We start from the raw sequence: 15,636 nt of genomic DNA, 5'->3' as shown, positions 1-15,636 counted from the left end.
CACACTTAGGACCAATGAACGGCGACGTCCCCAACCTTAACGAGGCGGCACACGAGGCTGCGCGCGCACTTACAGACCGCGCGGCTTCAGCCGACCACTCGGAGAACAAGAACTGTATACAATGAAATCAATAAACACTACTACCTACAACGTAGAGATTACAGCACGCCACACCGCATGCTTACTCGAGCTCAAGCGGTTACACTCACAATGCTACGGACACATACCCCACGCAAACAGACTAAACCACTACATGCTTGAGCTCTCCAACAAGTCTTATTGCAGCAATTTCAATACATTCCTTAACGTTCATCATTTACTCTCGCTGCGCTCGCAAGCTCACATAAACTCCGAACCGGACAAGCGCAAGTTTGAAGAAGCAATCCGGAGCGAAGAATTCGCTCCCCAACTCTGGGCCGTCCAGCAGGTCCACAACGCCACCAGGAAACTCAACCTTCCGGTTCCGTCGTGGGAGACGCCCACTCCATGAGAGCCCCAAAGCTCTCGTGACCTGCGGGACCTTGAATAAAGTTCATTTCTTTCCTTCCTTCCGCTGCTTATTTTCGTACCAGTGTGGAAGGTACATTTCGCCTTCTCTAAAGTTGGCTTTCTATGCTAGGTATGGAGACGCCTCGCATTGGGCGTCCACAGAAAGACTACAAATGAAGCTGTGCAGGGTGATATCCGCTGGACAAGTTTTGAAGTGAGAGAAGCGCACAGTAAAATTCATTTAGGACAACGATATGGGTATATGGAAGATAATAAATGGGTTGCCAGACTGTTCAGGCATTTGTACAGGAAAAACATTGACTCCCAGTGAAGGAAAAGAACTAGGAAGCTTACCAGCAGGTATGCGGCCTGAAAGGTGGGGAACACAGCAACAAAGAACATCAAGCGGAAAAACAGAGAGACTGAGATAATCTCATGGATGGCAGCAATGGCATGAAAACTGCCATGAGTAACTACTTACAAACAAAAACGAAATAAGGAAAGAAACAATTTATGATAACTCAAAGGGAAGCTCATTACTTTTCGAAGCGAGATCAGGGTGCCTTAGAACAAGCACTTATAAAGCGAAATATAAGAAGGAAGAAGAAACATGTGCTTGCTGCGGTAAGGCTAGGGAAACGATGCAAAATGGTTTATTAGTATTTGAAGATAGCTGCCCAGCTGTCGGTTTAGGCTCCTCTGGCCTCGTTGAAGGCCTTCGTTTTCAGGTATAGCAGGCGGAAAGTAAGCATGTCGGCGACAGAGATTTTTAAGAGGAAACTACAGATTTATTGGGGAAAAAGTAGGGAGATCACAAAGAGCGCAGGCATATAAAAACAAAGTTCGCAGTAGTGGTTCAGAAAGTTTGATGCTGGGAATTGTGCGCGTCTTGTTTTTTTTTTTTCGGAGGGGCAGGTAGGACATTAGGAGCAATAAGAAGAGCTTGATGATGCAACCGACCAACGGGTTTAAAAGGGGGACGCTCTTCCATCCATTCCATCCCAGTTCTTCCATGTAAGCAATAGCTCACAATGGAAAACTTGGCTACTCTATGAACCCTAGACGCCGGCCTGCTCACACTCTTGTATAGCTTGCGTTATTTGCTTGTTCTGCATCTCGTGGTTTCCTCTTTTCAGCCCAACAATCATTCTAGCGCTGTTTTTCTAGTCTCCTGCTGCATGACATCCACCAGTTCTTTATATAGTCAGGCTACTGTAGGAAGCGCCTCCATATTCTATGGTTTCTGGATATGTGTCATTTGTTTCTCATTTATTTTTGAGCATCCTGCTATCACTGCTTTCTGTTTTGCGTTGGCACCTGTCCAAAAGCTTATACGTTCGCGATCACTACCCAGGCTATCCGTTCCTTGTTCACCTAACGTCATTTGGCCTATTCGTTCATAAGCCGTGCCTGGGAGTAAGGCCTAGCCGATACGTTACTGCATGTCTATTTTCGAACTGCCACGTTACCGGTTGACGAGACTTATTCTCCCTGTCCAACACTGCAAGATAACCGGCACTGGAGAGTTGTTATAACCCGTCCCGACGCGTGCATTCACAGCTCCTGCTAATCCTGGACCGGCTCTTTGCGCACTCGAAAGACAGCCGCGCCCTGCCGCACACCATCGATTGGCGCCGCGTGCAGCACGTGTCGTCCTGCAGCGTAACAGGTGCGGCCAGACTGTTGCCAGCCCCGGACGCCATCGATCGCCGAGGAGCGCTCGCCGAGCTGCTCTCGTCACGCGCACGCTGGTTCTGCGTCGCCCGCTCGCGCCGCAAGCGACACAGCGCCGGGCCGGACGGCGGGCGCGACGGCACAGTCCCGACTAGCGCACAGTTCGTACCCAGGTCGAGCCAGCAGAAAGTGCATCCCAAGATGACCGGTGCACGTTCGTGATTGTGTTGCAGCGAGTGCGTAACATTGCGTCCAATAACGACTGGAGCGTGCGTCCTTGTGGCATCACCTTTCTTATAGCGCAACGCAATCAGCACGGCTCAAGCAAGTCACCAGACGTAGGCCAGACAAACGTTTCAATCGGCGGCCGAACCAATACGGGCGGCGCGCCCTCTTATCTCGGCCTTCCAGCGTCGTCGACGGTCGTCTCGGTCCACCCTGCGCTCGGCAAGCCACGTGACCTTGCTCTCGATCCGAGGACGGAGAGAACCGTAGCTGCCGAGTGCGTCGGAAGCTCTGCTAGCCTGCAATGCAACTTTCATCATCAGCCTGGTTACGTCCAGTGCAAGGCGTCTCCCATACTTCTACAACTAACCCGGTCATGTATTAATTGTAACCATTTTGTCTCTGCAAACTTCTTAATCTGATCCGCCCACCTTACTGCAACTTTATCTCACAAATACATCTTGACGTTAACAAAAGCGTCAAAACCAGCCTCCCTCCAGGTGACACACTAATCAGGGCGGAAAATAAGAATAACTAATATATAAAACAGAGCAAACAAATAAAGACGCAGTTTCGCCCGAAAGGCAAAGCATCGACTGTGATAGCAAATTAGCAGGCAGCCATACGAATTACTCATAATGGCAAAGCCTTTAGCGCAATTAAAGAAGACAGGGACGTGACAGAGACACAGGACAGCGCTCTGCCAAGTCCCTGTCATTTTGAATTTCGCTAACGGCTTTGACATTAAAAGTAAACCGTACCAACTAACTCAAGAATCAGCCTTGTTGAGCCTACGAAGTAAGGATGGTACTTTTATCCGGCACCGCACTCCGCACGGGCGAGAGTGAGCCGCACTCCTTCGCCCCTGGACTTTGTGCGGAACCTCACGGCGACGGCATAACTGCGCTTCTCCGTATAATTTCTATCGCAAATACATTACACAATGTACAACAAGGTGCAAGCTGCATAAATGCGTGTTACAGACATGTGCTTGATATAAAGCCTGCTGTTCATACATCAACACACACACATTCAAAATAAATATTCAACAAATAAAAAGTCAAACACACTTGGCCTTCTCCCGAAACCACTCATACTGGCGCTGCTGCTGCTGTAGTATGCACGAGAAAGTATGCACGGTGGCTTCGGATCGGCATCGTTCTCCGAGAACACCTTGAAGACGCGTCAGCCAAGCGACGTTCCGTCTGTCACAATGCTTCCTTTTTTAGTAAAACAGACAGTAAAAGACTGCTGTAAATCTACCATTACGTGCTTTACTCGATCATGAGGGCTTGTCACTGGATGCACAATCACGTGAAACGTAACGAGTCTCGGCAGGCCACCGCTCAAGTGGGAGCGCAGACGACAAGGTTGGCGCTCGCTTTGCGAAGGTGCGTCGTCTGTTTTTGCTTTCATTCGCTCGAGTATATACTGCGGGCGAGTAAACTTCATTCAAACATTTATTGTGGGTCAATGAAAACATTCTATGAAGATTTTAGTTGAGGAAATCATTATCTGTGCAGCCATATCCAGACGAAGCTTAGCGCAACACCAGCCAACACAAGCCCCATGAAGGCACAGCGCCCGTTAGCAAACTCCCACGGACGGTGACGCCAGAGTTCCCTGGAGTGATTATTGTGAGAAACTCCATGCTGCCACCCACGGCCTACTGCAACTCCAGACCTGCACATAACCGACTCATATGGGAGTCGCCTGCTCCTACTCTCATTGAACCGTGTGAGCTCGTTACTTGCGTCAGTTGGCCGACATTGAGGTGGAATTTGAGAACGGAAGGTTTACTTCAAAGTAGTTCGAAACTGTTATAACGTCATCACGCAGCCAAACCGGGAATGGAATCAGTTTATTCAGTGCCGGCGTACATATATATATCGCTATGTGACGTCACATGGATCATGGCCGTTAGCGCGCCCAGTACACATGCGGCATGACGTGCTGCGCTATCACAACTCCTTCCCGCTCAAATAAATACATGGGTTAGCTAACTAGAATAACACCTAGTAAGATTAGGTACAGTGTAATTAACAATGTAACATTACCACCTGACTAATTAAGAGGAAATTACTTAAAGTCCTCAGATCTAAACCAGTCCGGTTGCCGGCGCACACGAGCACCCCGACGTAGTGGTGGCTGTTCCTCCGAGTTGGGTGCAGCTGGCGCCGCTGGCACGTGCGACTCCGCCAAGTCTTGCGGTACAGGCTGCTGCGTGGGTGGCGGTACTGATTCGTCGTGCTCTAGTGTTCTTCTGCGATCGGGGTCTGCCGGCGTGCCAGGGGAACTGGGACCATCCTGGTCTGCCTGCAGTTGTCTTGGTGTCGGAGTGCGGTCGTCTGCCGGTAGCACTTCTGGTGGCGTTTGTTTTACACCCCCCTCCGCGTGCGGGGGCGTCTCGCCGGGGTCAGCATGTCCAGGACGCAGGTGATCGGCGTGTGTGAACCGGAGTTGATCGCGCACTTTCACCATATATGTCACAGCACTGACAATTTGGATCACAACACCTTCTTCCCACGAAACGCGTTCACCACGCACAGTTTTCACCAACACCCGGTCCCCCACCACGAAGCTGCGCTCCTGCCCACGAAACAAATCGCGCTGCTCTTTTAGTTTTTCCTGCTTGTCTCGCATGGATTTTGCAAAATCTGGTTGGAGCAGTGAAAGCTTTATGCGTGGCTGTCGCCTCAAAAATAGTTCAGCTGGTGATTTGCTTGTCACACTGCTCGGTGTGTTCCGGTAGGCCATCAGAAAACTATCAATATTTTCCTGCACTGTCTGCTGCCTACCCGCGGCCTCACGCTCGAGTACCTGTTTCAGTAACGCCTTTTTCACGGTTTGTACTGTTCGTTCTGCAGCACCATTGGACGCTGCGTGATAAGGCGGAATGCGAACGTGTTTTACACCGTTGGTGCTCATGAATTGTGCGAACTCCTCTGAGGTGAACTGTGGCCCGTTGTCACTCACCAATACTTCGGGCAAGCCATAAGCGGCAAAAGCACCCCGAAGTTTTTCCAATGTTTTTTGTGCAGAGGTTGAGGACATCGGCCATACTTCGATCCATTTCGAGAATGAGTCGACCAATACGAGAAACACGTTCGTACCCTTCTGTGCAAAATCTACATGTACGCGTGACCAACACTGCGCGGGGTATTGCCAAGGGTGAAGAGGAACCGGCCGAGAAGCTGGCTGAACTGCTTGGCAAATCTTGCACCGCTGAACGTACTGTTCAATGGCCAAATCGATGCCTGGCCACCATACGAAACTCCTCGCTAGCATTTTCATGCGGCTGGTGCCAGGGTGCTCCTCGTGCAGCATGTTTAGCACGCGGTCCCTCAGCAGCTCCGGAATTACGACTCTTACGCCCCACGTCACGCAGCCTTGCTCTAGTGACAGCTCATCGCGGCGAAGATTTCAATTCATCTGCCTGCTGTCTAGGCCACCCGTTTAGCGTATATTGTGCCACGCGGCATAGAGTTAAGCTTCGCTTCGAGACCCTTGCAATCTCCTCTGCTGTCAGCGGGAGACACTGAAAGATTGGCATGCAATCTGATGATTCGTCGTTCACCGGTCCTGGTTGGGGCAGCCTAGACAAGGCGTCTGCCACTTCAACATTTTTTCCTTTCCTAAATTTCAGCCGGTACCTGTAAGCTGCGAGGGTTAAAGCCCAGCGTTGCATACGCGCGGCAGCGATAGTCGGGATACGCTTATCGTGCCCTAGTATCCCAAGCAGTGGCTGGTGGTCTGTATAGATGGTGAATTCTCGGCCGTACAGGTACCGGTGAAATTTCTTTAGGCCAAAGATCAACGCCAGGGCCTCCCGTTCGCACTGCGCGTATTTTTTTTCTGCTTCCGACAGTGTACGCGAAGCAAAAGCAATTGGTTTTTCTTCACCTTCAGCCGTCTCGTGAAAGATAACGGCTCCTAAGCCATATGACGATGCATCGCAAAGCATTGCGAGCGGTTTCTTGACGTCATAGAATGTGAGCACCTTGCTGCTTGTTAGCAAGTGCTTCGTATCTTTAAACGCGGTGCTGCACTCCTTTGTCCATGACCATGTTTGTTCTTTTCTAAGTAGCCGATAAAGCGGCTCTGCTACTGTCGAAGCGTTCTTAAGAAACTTTGAGTAAAAGTTCCACATACCCAAGTACGCCTTAAGCTCTGTAACTGTAGTGGGCTCGGGGGCTTGTAAAATTGCGTTCTTGGTGTCGGTAGGGTAAATGCCTTGCTCAGTCACTGTGTGACCCAAATATGTAACCGATTTTCGGAAAAAGCGGCATTTATCCAGGTTAAGCGTGATGTTGTATTCACTGAGGCGTTGCAAGACACGTTCTAGTGTCTCCTGGCAGTCGCCGATATCTGTCCCTGTGACGATAACGTCGTCAATATAACAGCCTACATGTGGGATGCCATGAAGTACCTCGTCCATCATTGCCTGAAAGATAGCGGGTGCACTTGCCACCCCGTAAGGAAGGCGCTGAAATTCGAACAACCCAAGACTAGTGTTTACTGTCAAAAATGGTCGTGACTCCGGAGTGAGTGGCAGCTGCTGGTACGCCGAAGAAAGGTCTAGTACACTGAACACCTTTCCTCCTGCTAAGGCAGTGTACAAGTCCTCCGGTCTGGGTAGGGGGTAATGATCTGTTTTGAGAGAGGGGTTTACTGTAGTCTTGTAATCCCCGCATAACCGGACACTGCCGTTTTCCTTCACAACTGTGACAAGTGGGGTAGCCCAGTCACTCCGCATTACAGGACGCAGCATGCCTGTATCCACGTGTTCTCGCAGTTGCCGCTCAACTTTTTCCTGCAACGCAAACGGAACTGGTCTAGCGCGGCAAAATACAGGAACTGTACCCGGTTTCATAACAATCTTTGCTTCAAAGTTTTGTATTGTCCCCAGCTTTTTAGAAAACACGGAAGGGTACTTCTGTTTTAGCACCGCGACTCTGTCTTCAACTGCAATCTGGCCAATTTCTAGCCAGTCAAGCTTCAAACGTTCTAACCAATTTCGCCCCATTAGTACAGGCGACTTCCTCCCGTTGTTTTTTACAACAATGACTGGTAGAGTCATGCACTGATTGTTGTACTTAACCACCACGTCACACTGCCCTTTTAGCTGTATTTGCTCCCCAGTATACGTGCGAAGCGACATTTTGCAAGGTTCACATTTTACGTGTGGAAATTCGGACAGGTACACTTGCTCCGGGACAATTGTGACAGCCGCTCCGGTGTCAATCTTGTTGTGCCATTACCACAAGCCCGGATTCCGAATCTGCAAGATGCAGAATCTATCCTGCGAGCGCCCTAATTCTCCCTTCACAAGTCAAGATGCTGAGCCGTCAGGCAGCGGGGTCCTGCGGGAGAAGTTTCGGCTAGCCGCATGATTGGACGTGTCGGCGTGTGCCAGACAGCCCGGCGCCGCACCTCCCTTTGCCTGGAGGTCTCCGCGCGCGCGAACTTTGAACCGGGTGGCCAGCGCGGTCGCTGGTTGGACCCCTCGGACGACTGTCGTGTGCTGACTTTGTATTGGGCCGTTTGAGTGACAATGGTTCCTCTGGGATTATAAAAGCAGCAACGCGCTGCCTGAAAAACAGGATCCGCCGACCCACCGGGAGACAGTGTCGCTCCCGACTGGGGGGAGATGTGTCACGCGTTTTCGCCGGACGTCGTCGTGCGAGAACAGTCGCGTTTGTTGTGAGCACTCGGCCCCAGTGCCGACCCGTTCATGTCCTGTATGATAACCTGTATATAATGTATAAAGTCCCTTTTGTTATTCTCATCGACGCCAGGCTCGGAGTCTTCGCTACCAACGCTCTGTCACGAAACGGGTGACGAGCGCTACGGGACCACAAAGCCGTAATCGTGGTGCAGCGGTGAAAGTTCGTAACACTGCTGGCACCGGTTGGGGGTGTCGTAACAATCTGCATATTCAATTTACGCCCTTCTATTTCCACACTCACTTCATAAGATGATTGGTTGGCGTTAATGACATGGTACAGTTCCTGCTCCGAGTCCTCGTCAGAACACTCGAGCGCATGCATGTTTTTTGGCTTCGCTCTAGCAACTGGGCACATGCTTTTCAAATGACCTACAGCCGAACACTTGCGACAAATAAAATTTTTGTACCAACATTCTTCCGACGAGTGTCCCCTGCCGCATCTTGCGCATTTTTCGTTCTTGCGGGCTTCGACATGCTTAGGATTAGCTGGTCTCTGATACTGGTGTTGTCGGCTTTTCACGACTAGCACGGGTGCCTCTCGTTCTCTTGCCCGCAGTTGTTCAGTGTCTCGCGCCGCTAGTTCTCTATCCAGGGCGATTTTGCAAGCGCCATCAAATGTCAGCTCTCGTTCAGCAAACAGGGCACGCTGGGTCTCTTCGTTCCGTATGCCAGCAACCAGCCTATCTCGGAGGGCGTCTTGCAAAAAGTCACCGTAGTCACACTTCCTGACTAAATGTTTAAGTTCCACGATGAACCCCTCCACGTTTTCGCCCTCCTGTTGTACGCGCCGGTTGAACTTGCATCGTTCTGCTATAACGGAACTCCTGGGGCTGTAGTGCTCCTTCAGGAGGCGTTTAACTTCTGCGTATGACTTTTCTCCCGGGGCAGCCGGCACAACAAGACTTCTCAGTACTTCGTAAGCCTCTGGTCCTATGACTGTCAAAAAGACGGGAAGGCGCTTTGCGTCGGCGATATCATTAGCCGTTAAGAAATGTTCAAAACGCTCTAAGTACGACTCGAAGTTTTGCGTTTTCGGGTCGAACTCGGACATCTTTCCCAGTGGCGGCATTTCGACAGCAGTACATATATCCGTTACTCATCAGTTTGGCGTTTCCTTGCTTGGACGTGCTGCCAGCTCCAAGCCCCGTTGTCGTTCCTTGTGGCCGAGTGCTTCCTCCGCAGGGGTGTTCGGTGGGCGGTGCCGTACTCCGGGAGCCCGTGCAGCGCCTTGAAGCTGGACGAAAACTCCGCTCGCTTGCTTCCGTTCGTGCCTGTCCACCCGTGCAGGACCAAGGCCGTCGCTTACGTGGGTATGCAAGACCCTCGTCGCCAGTTGTTATAACGTCATCACGCAGCCAAACCGGGAATGGAATCAGTTTATTCAGTGCCGGCGTACATATATATATCGCTATGTGACGTCACATGGATCATGGCCGTTAGCGCGCCCAGTACACATGCGGCATGACGTGCTGCGCTATCACAGAAACAAGTAAAATAAAAGAAGTTATCGACGGCCACGAGCAAATCGTACAATGAAGCCCGTGTACGTCTCTGAGCGGGTCTCCCTTTCCTATGGGTCTCTAGCTTGTAACTCCTCCAGTCCGTCGTTTGCATCCGCACAGGTGTCGTGATGTTTGGCCAACATCCAGAGGCTCTCCGGTGGCCGCATACGTCCGGTGTTGCCTCCTTGCCTGGTCGTCCTTGAACGAGATTCCACAAAGCAGCTTTCTCGGGAATAAGGTCCGGCCTCCAGGTACATTTTAGGGAAGCGTCACCCACGGGGGGTGACAAACGAGGGCCTGGTAACGCGGTCGATGCGCACCACATTTGCAAACGGAGAACTTGACCGAGAAACCGCATCTAACAGCCGTTGGTGTCGCTCTCATGACCTGTTCGTCTGCTACGGTTGACTAGCGCGGCGTGGTAATTAGAACAGCGGCTGTTGTGAAGAACTGCTTGCATAGTTGATGACTTTGGCGAACACAGTGAAAGCGATGTCACAAGCCAGTCACTTGGCTCCTAACGTTGACTGCCACAACTTGAAAAATGTCGGTGCGCGTAGTCCGCTGCTTTCTAAAATACCGTTAGGTAGCGGCTCCTATTGGCTTTTGCAGCTCTTGCACATTAAGTCACATTGTTTACAAAGCTAGTCAAGTTCACAACAGTTTCATTGTTTACATTGCGAAGCTCGCTTCAGCGCTATTTAGAAACTGGAAACCAACGTAACGCTCGTCCTTGTTTGTCTCTTCGCCCAGCTGTTATTTTGCTTCACACCAGCGCCCTCCCCAGTAATTCGTAGTTCAATCGTGTATTTCATCTGTTGTACGCAGTGCAGACAGAAGCTGATCACGTCGTCGCGTGCGAGCATCAGTAAGCGCCACGCGTTCGGTTGCGTTGGCAACTCAAACAGGCCTTAACTGCGCATGCGCAGCTGTCGAAAAACAATCCAGCTTCGTCTCGCGTAGCTCCGGCACTCTCACGAGATCGTGTGAAGCACAAGGCGAGCGCAACCACTGCGCTACGACGCCGCGAAAGGGGGCTTTGCCACGCAAAATGTGTTGTTGCCGGAAAGCCGACTTTAAACAACTGCGCGTGGCGCTGCCGCACCTCGCAAGTACGTAACCCCCGAGTGCTGAGATCTAATACCCCTGTCAAGCAGGCAAGTTAAGCGCACTTACTGGGAGTGAACTTCGGGACCTTGAGTCACACTTTAGGCAACGCGCTTCTTAACGGGAAAACAGAGTGCACTCCCAGTAAAAAAAAAAAAATGGCGACAGACTAAGAGCACGTTTTTAAAGATGTAAATTAACAAGAGAAAGCGGCTAGAAAGCGATTGTTTATGTAGAATTATATATAAAAACAAACTTCATCTATTTGTCTCAACAAAAAAAATGGCTGTGGCTTAGCTAAGGTTACGCCCAGGATGCGAAGCATACTAGCCTTTATTTTAACGCGACAGCGTTAAGGAGCTCGTGTCGCAGAAAAGCCGGTGTCGTCGGTGTCGGTGTCTGCGGCGTTGCACTTCATGAATAAATCGTTGTCGCGCCGAACGCTGCGTTGCTCGACGCTCACCGCGTCCGATGCGGGGGGCGACGCCCCGAGCGACGGCGCGAGTTGGAGCCTCGTTTCTCCTCTGTGGTGACGTCACGGTGTCACGTGGTATTGAAGGCGACACCGCCGCGCCTGAGGAGCTGGGTTGAGCTCTCGTAATATGCTTCGCATAAAAACGAAGACGTTTTTATTATAAATCTGTTGCAAGTCAATGCTGGCCAAGACGAATGCCTAGCAAATCCAAAACAACATGGCGGCGTGCGGAGGGGCGGCAGTTGATCCTGCTAGAACACAATATGAGCGAGTATGTATGAGCAAAGACGGCGAGTTCGATATTTAGCTACACTGCAAAATGCCACGCATACGGCTCCAAGCACGACCGGCATGGTCAGCACGCTTTCACGCCAAAATAAACACGGACTGAATGAACATGGCAGCGCCGCAGTGCCGCATCATTCTGGCGCCGTTAGTTCCGTACATGGTAAATTCGTTTCTTTATTGTGCTGTTTCGCTTCTCGCTAAACACAAATTATATTGTTAAAAGCTGTTCACTAAGTGAAATGAACTTCTGTGTTCTTTTTCTATGCATTACATTTTGCGTCGTTGAAAGCGTTGGCGGCGAGGCTAGGCACTCCTTCAAACCGTTGGCGGCGAGGCTACGCACTCGGCCAGCTAAGTGCGTTCCGTGAACGTGAACTTGAGTGCACTCATCTGAGAGTACACTCCGCTGCGACGTTAAGATTTGGGAAAGTGCACTCAAAAACCGAGCACACTCGCCGTAAGTGCACTTAACGTAAGTCCACTTGACAGGGGTATAACTTTGATCGTGCTTGGGCTTGACTTGACGAAGTCGGCCCGAAGCAAGAAGCAGACTTCAAGACGCCCAAGTCGGCTTCCGCGTTTCACAGACGCTCAAGCTGACTTGCTTCTTCAAGACTGTGCTTCAATGCAAAATTAGGTTTCTAGTCTGTGTTCGAGGTTAATAATAAATTTATTAGCGTAAGGCACGTTGTACAACAGAAAAGTATGTATCTCTCCAAATTTGTACCAGGGCATAAGTGCTGAAGTATAGTTTGGGTAAATTTATTCCACCTGGCGACGTCCGCCTATGCGATGCGCAGTGTTGCTTGCGGAAAGCGCCCGTCACCGGCGGGTTTGGGTGGTAGCCTCGGTGCTTTGGCGCGCTCTCCGAGTTGCAGGTGTCACCAAGTCGGCGCTCCACTTTCAGGCGACATTGTATTTGAGTGCAAATTAATGATATAGTCACATTTATTTTGGTTTCAGCTTCTTTTTAACTTGAGGTCCTGTTGTCCGTAACTGGCCGTAGAGAAGCGAACGAAATGGCTGGTTCGTATGGCGGGCTTTTGTTCGCGATTGCCGCAAGGCGTTCGTGCGCCGTCTGGGCCGGCAGCCGGATGCAAGCGCATACGGTCGGCTTCTGAGGGAGCCCGCGTTGCGCCTCATTTCAGCAGGACGGCTCTTGTTCTGGATGAAAGCGGGGCGCCAGGACGCAAATTGGCTGGGCACTGTAACGTCTTGGGGGAGCTGATAGTGGGTCAGCTCCCCTCTCCTTGTTCCTGGATAGCCAGAGTAGCTTTCAAACCACGACCACGTCGGGTACGGCTCAAAGTATGAGTCACTCGTAAGCATATGGAACGGGAGGCCAAGAGAGCTTCCGTGGAAGTAACGCACCTTGTTTTGTTTTATTTTTGAGCACTCGGATAATTTTCGCGATTTAAGCTTCTTTCAATATGTAAGGTGTGAGCTCTGTTTATGTTTTGTCTGAGAAGCTCGAGATTTGAAAAACGCGTTTCTTTGTAGGCATGTAGTATCGCGAGGTGTTCATTATAAGTAGATAGGCTTTCTTTTTTGTGAGTAACCTGAGGGTCAAGGTTATCGGTGAGAGGCCTATCGTAACGCGCGTGTGTATTAGTTAACCTTTTTTATGCGTTTTTTTTATTTTCTAAGTTTAACCGCGTAGGTTTTCAGTGAGTGCATGATCTGCACTGAGAAGCGTTCTTAGTTCCACTAGCGCGTGTCCTGTGCGGACGGAAGGAAGCAGATTTTTGACTGGGTTGCTCGTGTGTGTTGAAGGGAGCTGTATTCTGACTTCTCTGGTTAGCGTGCCTGGAACTAGTTATTAGAAGACGCATTATTTTAAGGGTTCTGCGGAGTGCTAAGTCCCGCAAGTTTAATTGTTCGTTTAGGCTACGTGTCCTGTAGGGACTAAAGGAAGAAACGTAAGTAAGCATAATATAACGTTTGTCTACGACGCAAGTACGCATTCTGATTAGTGACCACAAGGCTAGCGCGCTTGTGATTACGTACTTGTGAAGATGGCCAGACTGTTCAGTGGCAACAATACGTGAGATAAGTACGCCACCGCGTTAGGGTTGGAAACATGCTGTTCGTGTAGTTAGGCCACTTAAGTTATGTTCGGCTGTTTTCATTGCAACGACGACGACCTTTTGTTTTGCGACAACCATGTCACTCTGACCTTGTCGGCATTCGGGGAGAAATGGATAGCGGTTTGGAAAGGTGGTTGGAACTGCTTCGTCAAAATTGGGGAAATAAAAGATCAGGGTTCATTTTGACTCAGTAATAGCCTGGCGAGTCAGGGGTGAAGAGCCTGCGCTTACACGAGGTGCAGCGCTATGTTGTTTTGTTTGTTTGACGTACGTTCTCCAGGGCCCAGGATCCCGAAGTTCGTCAAACGAGGCTCAACACCAGTAGCCTGCAGGTTCTTTCTGCGTCCCTCATGGCCAGCGAATTCAGTTCACCGGCCATTCAGAACTTCCGGAGCGAGGACGAGCTGTTAGATACGGGACCGTTTCCTGAGCCTACTTCGAGTTCCCCAGACCATATCGAATCGCACCACAGCTGATTAAGGAGAGCAGAAGCACGGATACCACATTCCTGAGGCGCGGCACGTGCAAACAAGTTGGCGGCCCCTACTTCGTGTGCCGCAGGTGGAGCTATTCACTGCTTCACTCTTCCCGAAAGTGAAGCGAGAGCCTGGAACTGTTGCGGGTAAAGTGGGCCCCGAAGCAAGACGGCTGTAATGCACCGTGAAAACCTGGCGTCGTCGCCCCCATCCATCTATTGTGACGGCGCATTGCAAGTCAGCAAGGCAAGACCGCAGGGAGAAGTAAGCCCTCGCCGATTGGCCGAAAATGGCGTCACCTGAGCGCGCTCTCCCATTGGCCGAACGTGACGTGTCTTCGAGACACCAAAGGGCTTAAAAGACGCAGACCGGGAGCAGCAAGAGAGCATTCCTAGAGCATTCTTTGCTTTGATTTCTTTCGAGCTTCTTGGCACGGGCCGCAGCGTCCGAGTTGCTGGCGGCCCGTAATGACTTTTATGACTGTTAATGTCTTGGTCGTCTCACTGTAAATAATGTAAATAAACCAAGTTTTTCATCTCAAAGCCCTCCTCAATTCCTACAGCGGCTAAACATCGAAGAGTCCCAGAGTAAACAAACTCGTACAACGAGCTTGCAGTGCGCGACGTAGTGATCAGGCTCGACTATGACCACTATTTCTTGGATAGTTCTGTTCCTCCGTGAGCAATCTTTCCGTACACCCCGTAAGACTAGCTTCGGCGATTTTACAGATCGCAACGCGCCCCTACTGTTCACGGCGCAATGCTGAAGAAACAGCTTGTCCGGTGCTGCTTCTGTGAGTGCGCTGAGTTCATCCACTTTGCGTGACTGCAAGCGTCACGAACATTACATAGTGTGTGCAAAAGGAAGTCAGCCTATATAGCTACGATTCGACAAGGAGGTGGTACCGACGATGGATCTCGCTACCAACACAGTGATGGAGACATCGACAAACTGCAGATAAGTATATTTCTGCTGTTTCATATTTAGCATAATAAGAGTGCACGGATTAAGTCACTTTCGTAGTAACGAACTGAATGTCCAGCAGTTTAAAGAAGGCATTGAGAACCAATGAGTATTCGTGCTTTAACATGCAAGTGGGCCCGCGAAAATATGGAAAAGATTAAGGTAACCTTCACTAACTTGGTGAGATAACAGAAATTCATGAGTGACATTAAGCCCGCAGAATTTATGGAAGAGTATATTTATCCAGGTGAAATATCAACAGCAGGTACTTATGTAAAGCAGGAAACTTATACAAAAATTTCATGGGTTGAACAGCACATGGAAGGCATTACCGAATCATGATCGCCACGTTACCGATATCCTTGAAAAAAGTTTAGAATGATTACATTCTACCGGTTATGCAATATGGGACATAAACCTGGATGTTAACACAGAAACTTGAAATGTCAAGGACTGGGCAGAAAGCGAAGTAACAAAAATTGTTGGAGATAGCATTAGGGCAGGAAGACAGTGGCGTTGTAAACCGTGGCAACTGATATGCTAGTTGAGATTAAGAAAAAAAATGGAATCGGCAGGCAGGTCATGCACGTATTCAATCACTTGTTGGCAATTCATAACAGGT

General features: G+C 50.1%; 2 protein-coding genes and 1 pseudogene across 2 annotated transcripts in view; 1 reads left to right on the top strand and 2 right to left on the bottom strand.

Annotated features, from left to right (window-relative positions):
* The window catches only part of LOC135911544 (tigger transposable element-derived protein 6-like), a 374,082-nt pseudogene that overhangs the window by 226,105 nt on the left and 132,341 nt on the right, over positions 1-15,636 (top strand).
* LOC135911545 (1-phosphatidylinositol 4,5-bisphosphate phosphodiesterase classes I and II-like) overlaps positions 1-15,636 on the bottom strand; it is a 590,731-nt gene that overhangs the window by 553,065 nt on the left and 22,030 nt on the right. The gene's annotated exons all lie outside the window — the stretch shown is intronic.
* On the bottom strand, positions 4,468-9,589 carry LOC139047474 (uncharacterized). Its single transcript, XM_070521279.1, has 2 exons — positions 8,336-9,589; positions 4,468-5,267 (listed from the first exon to the last, which is right to left on the bottom strand). Exons 1-2 carry the CDS (start codon positions 9,183-9,185, stop codon positions 4,468-4,470), a joined length of 1,650 nt encoding a protein of 549 aa, XP_070377380.1. The 5' UTR covers positions 9,186-9,589.

This window comes from Dermacentor albipictus, chromosome 7 (assembly GCF_038994185.2).
Source record: "Dermacentor albipictus isolate Rhodes 1998 colony chromosome 7, USDA_Dalb.pri_finalv2, whole genome shotgun sequence".
Lineage (NCBI taxonomy): Eukaryota > Metazoa > Arthropoda > Arachnida > Ixodida > Ixodidae > Dermacentor > Dermacentor albipictus.
The sequence above is the reverse complement of the archived record's forward strand: the minus strand, read 5'-3'. Positions and strand labels throughout refer to the sequence as shown.

Excerpts from the sequence above, each read along its gene's own strand:
- LOC139047474 (XM_070521279.1), bottom strand. The coding sequence starts at position 9,185 with ATGCCGCCACTGGGAAAGATGTCCGAGTTCGACCCGAAAACGCAAAAC. Across the intron at positions 5,268-8,335 it reads GAGTGTGGAAATAGAAGGGC|CGTCCAATGGTGCTGCAGAA; the intron begins GTAAATTGAATA and ends CTTATCACGCAG.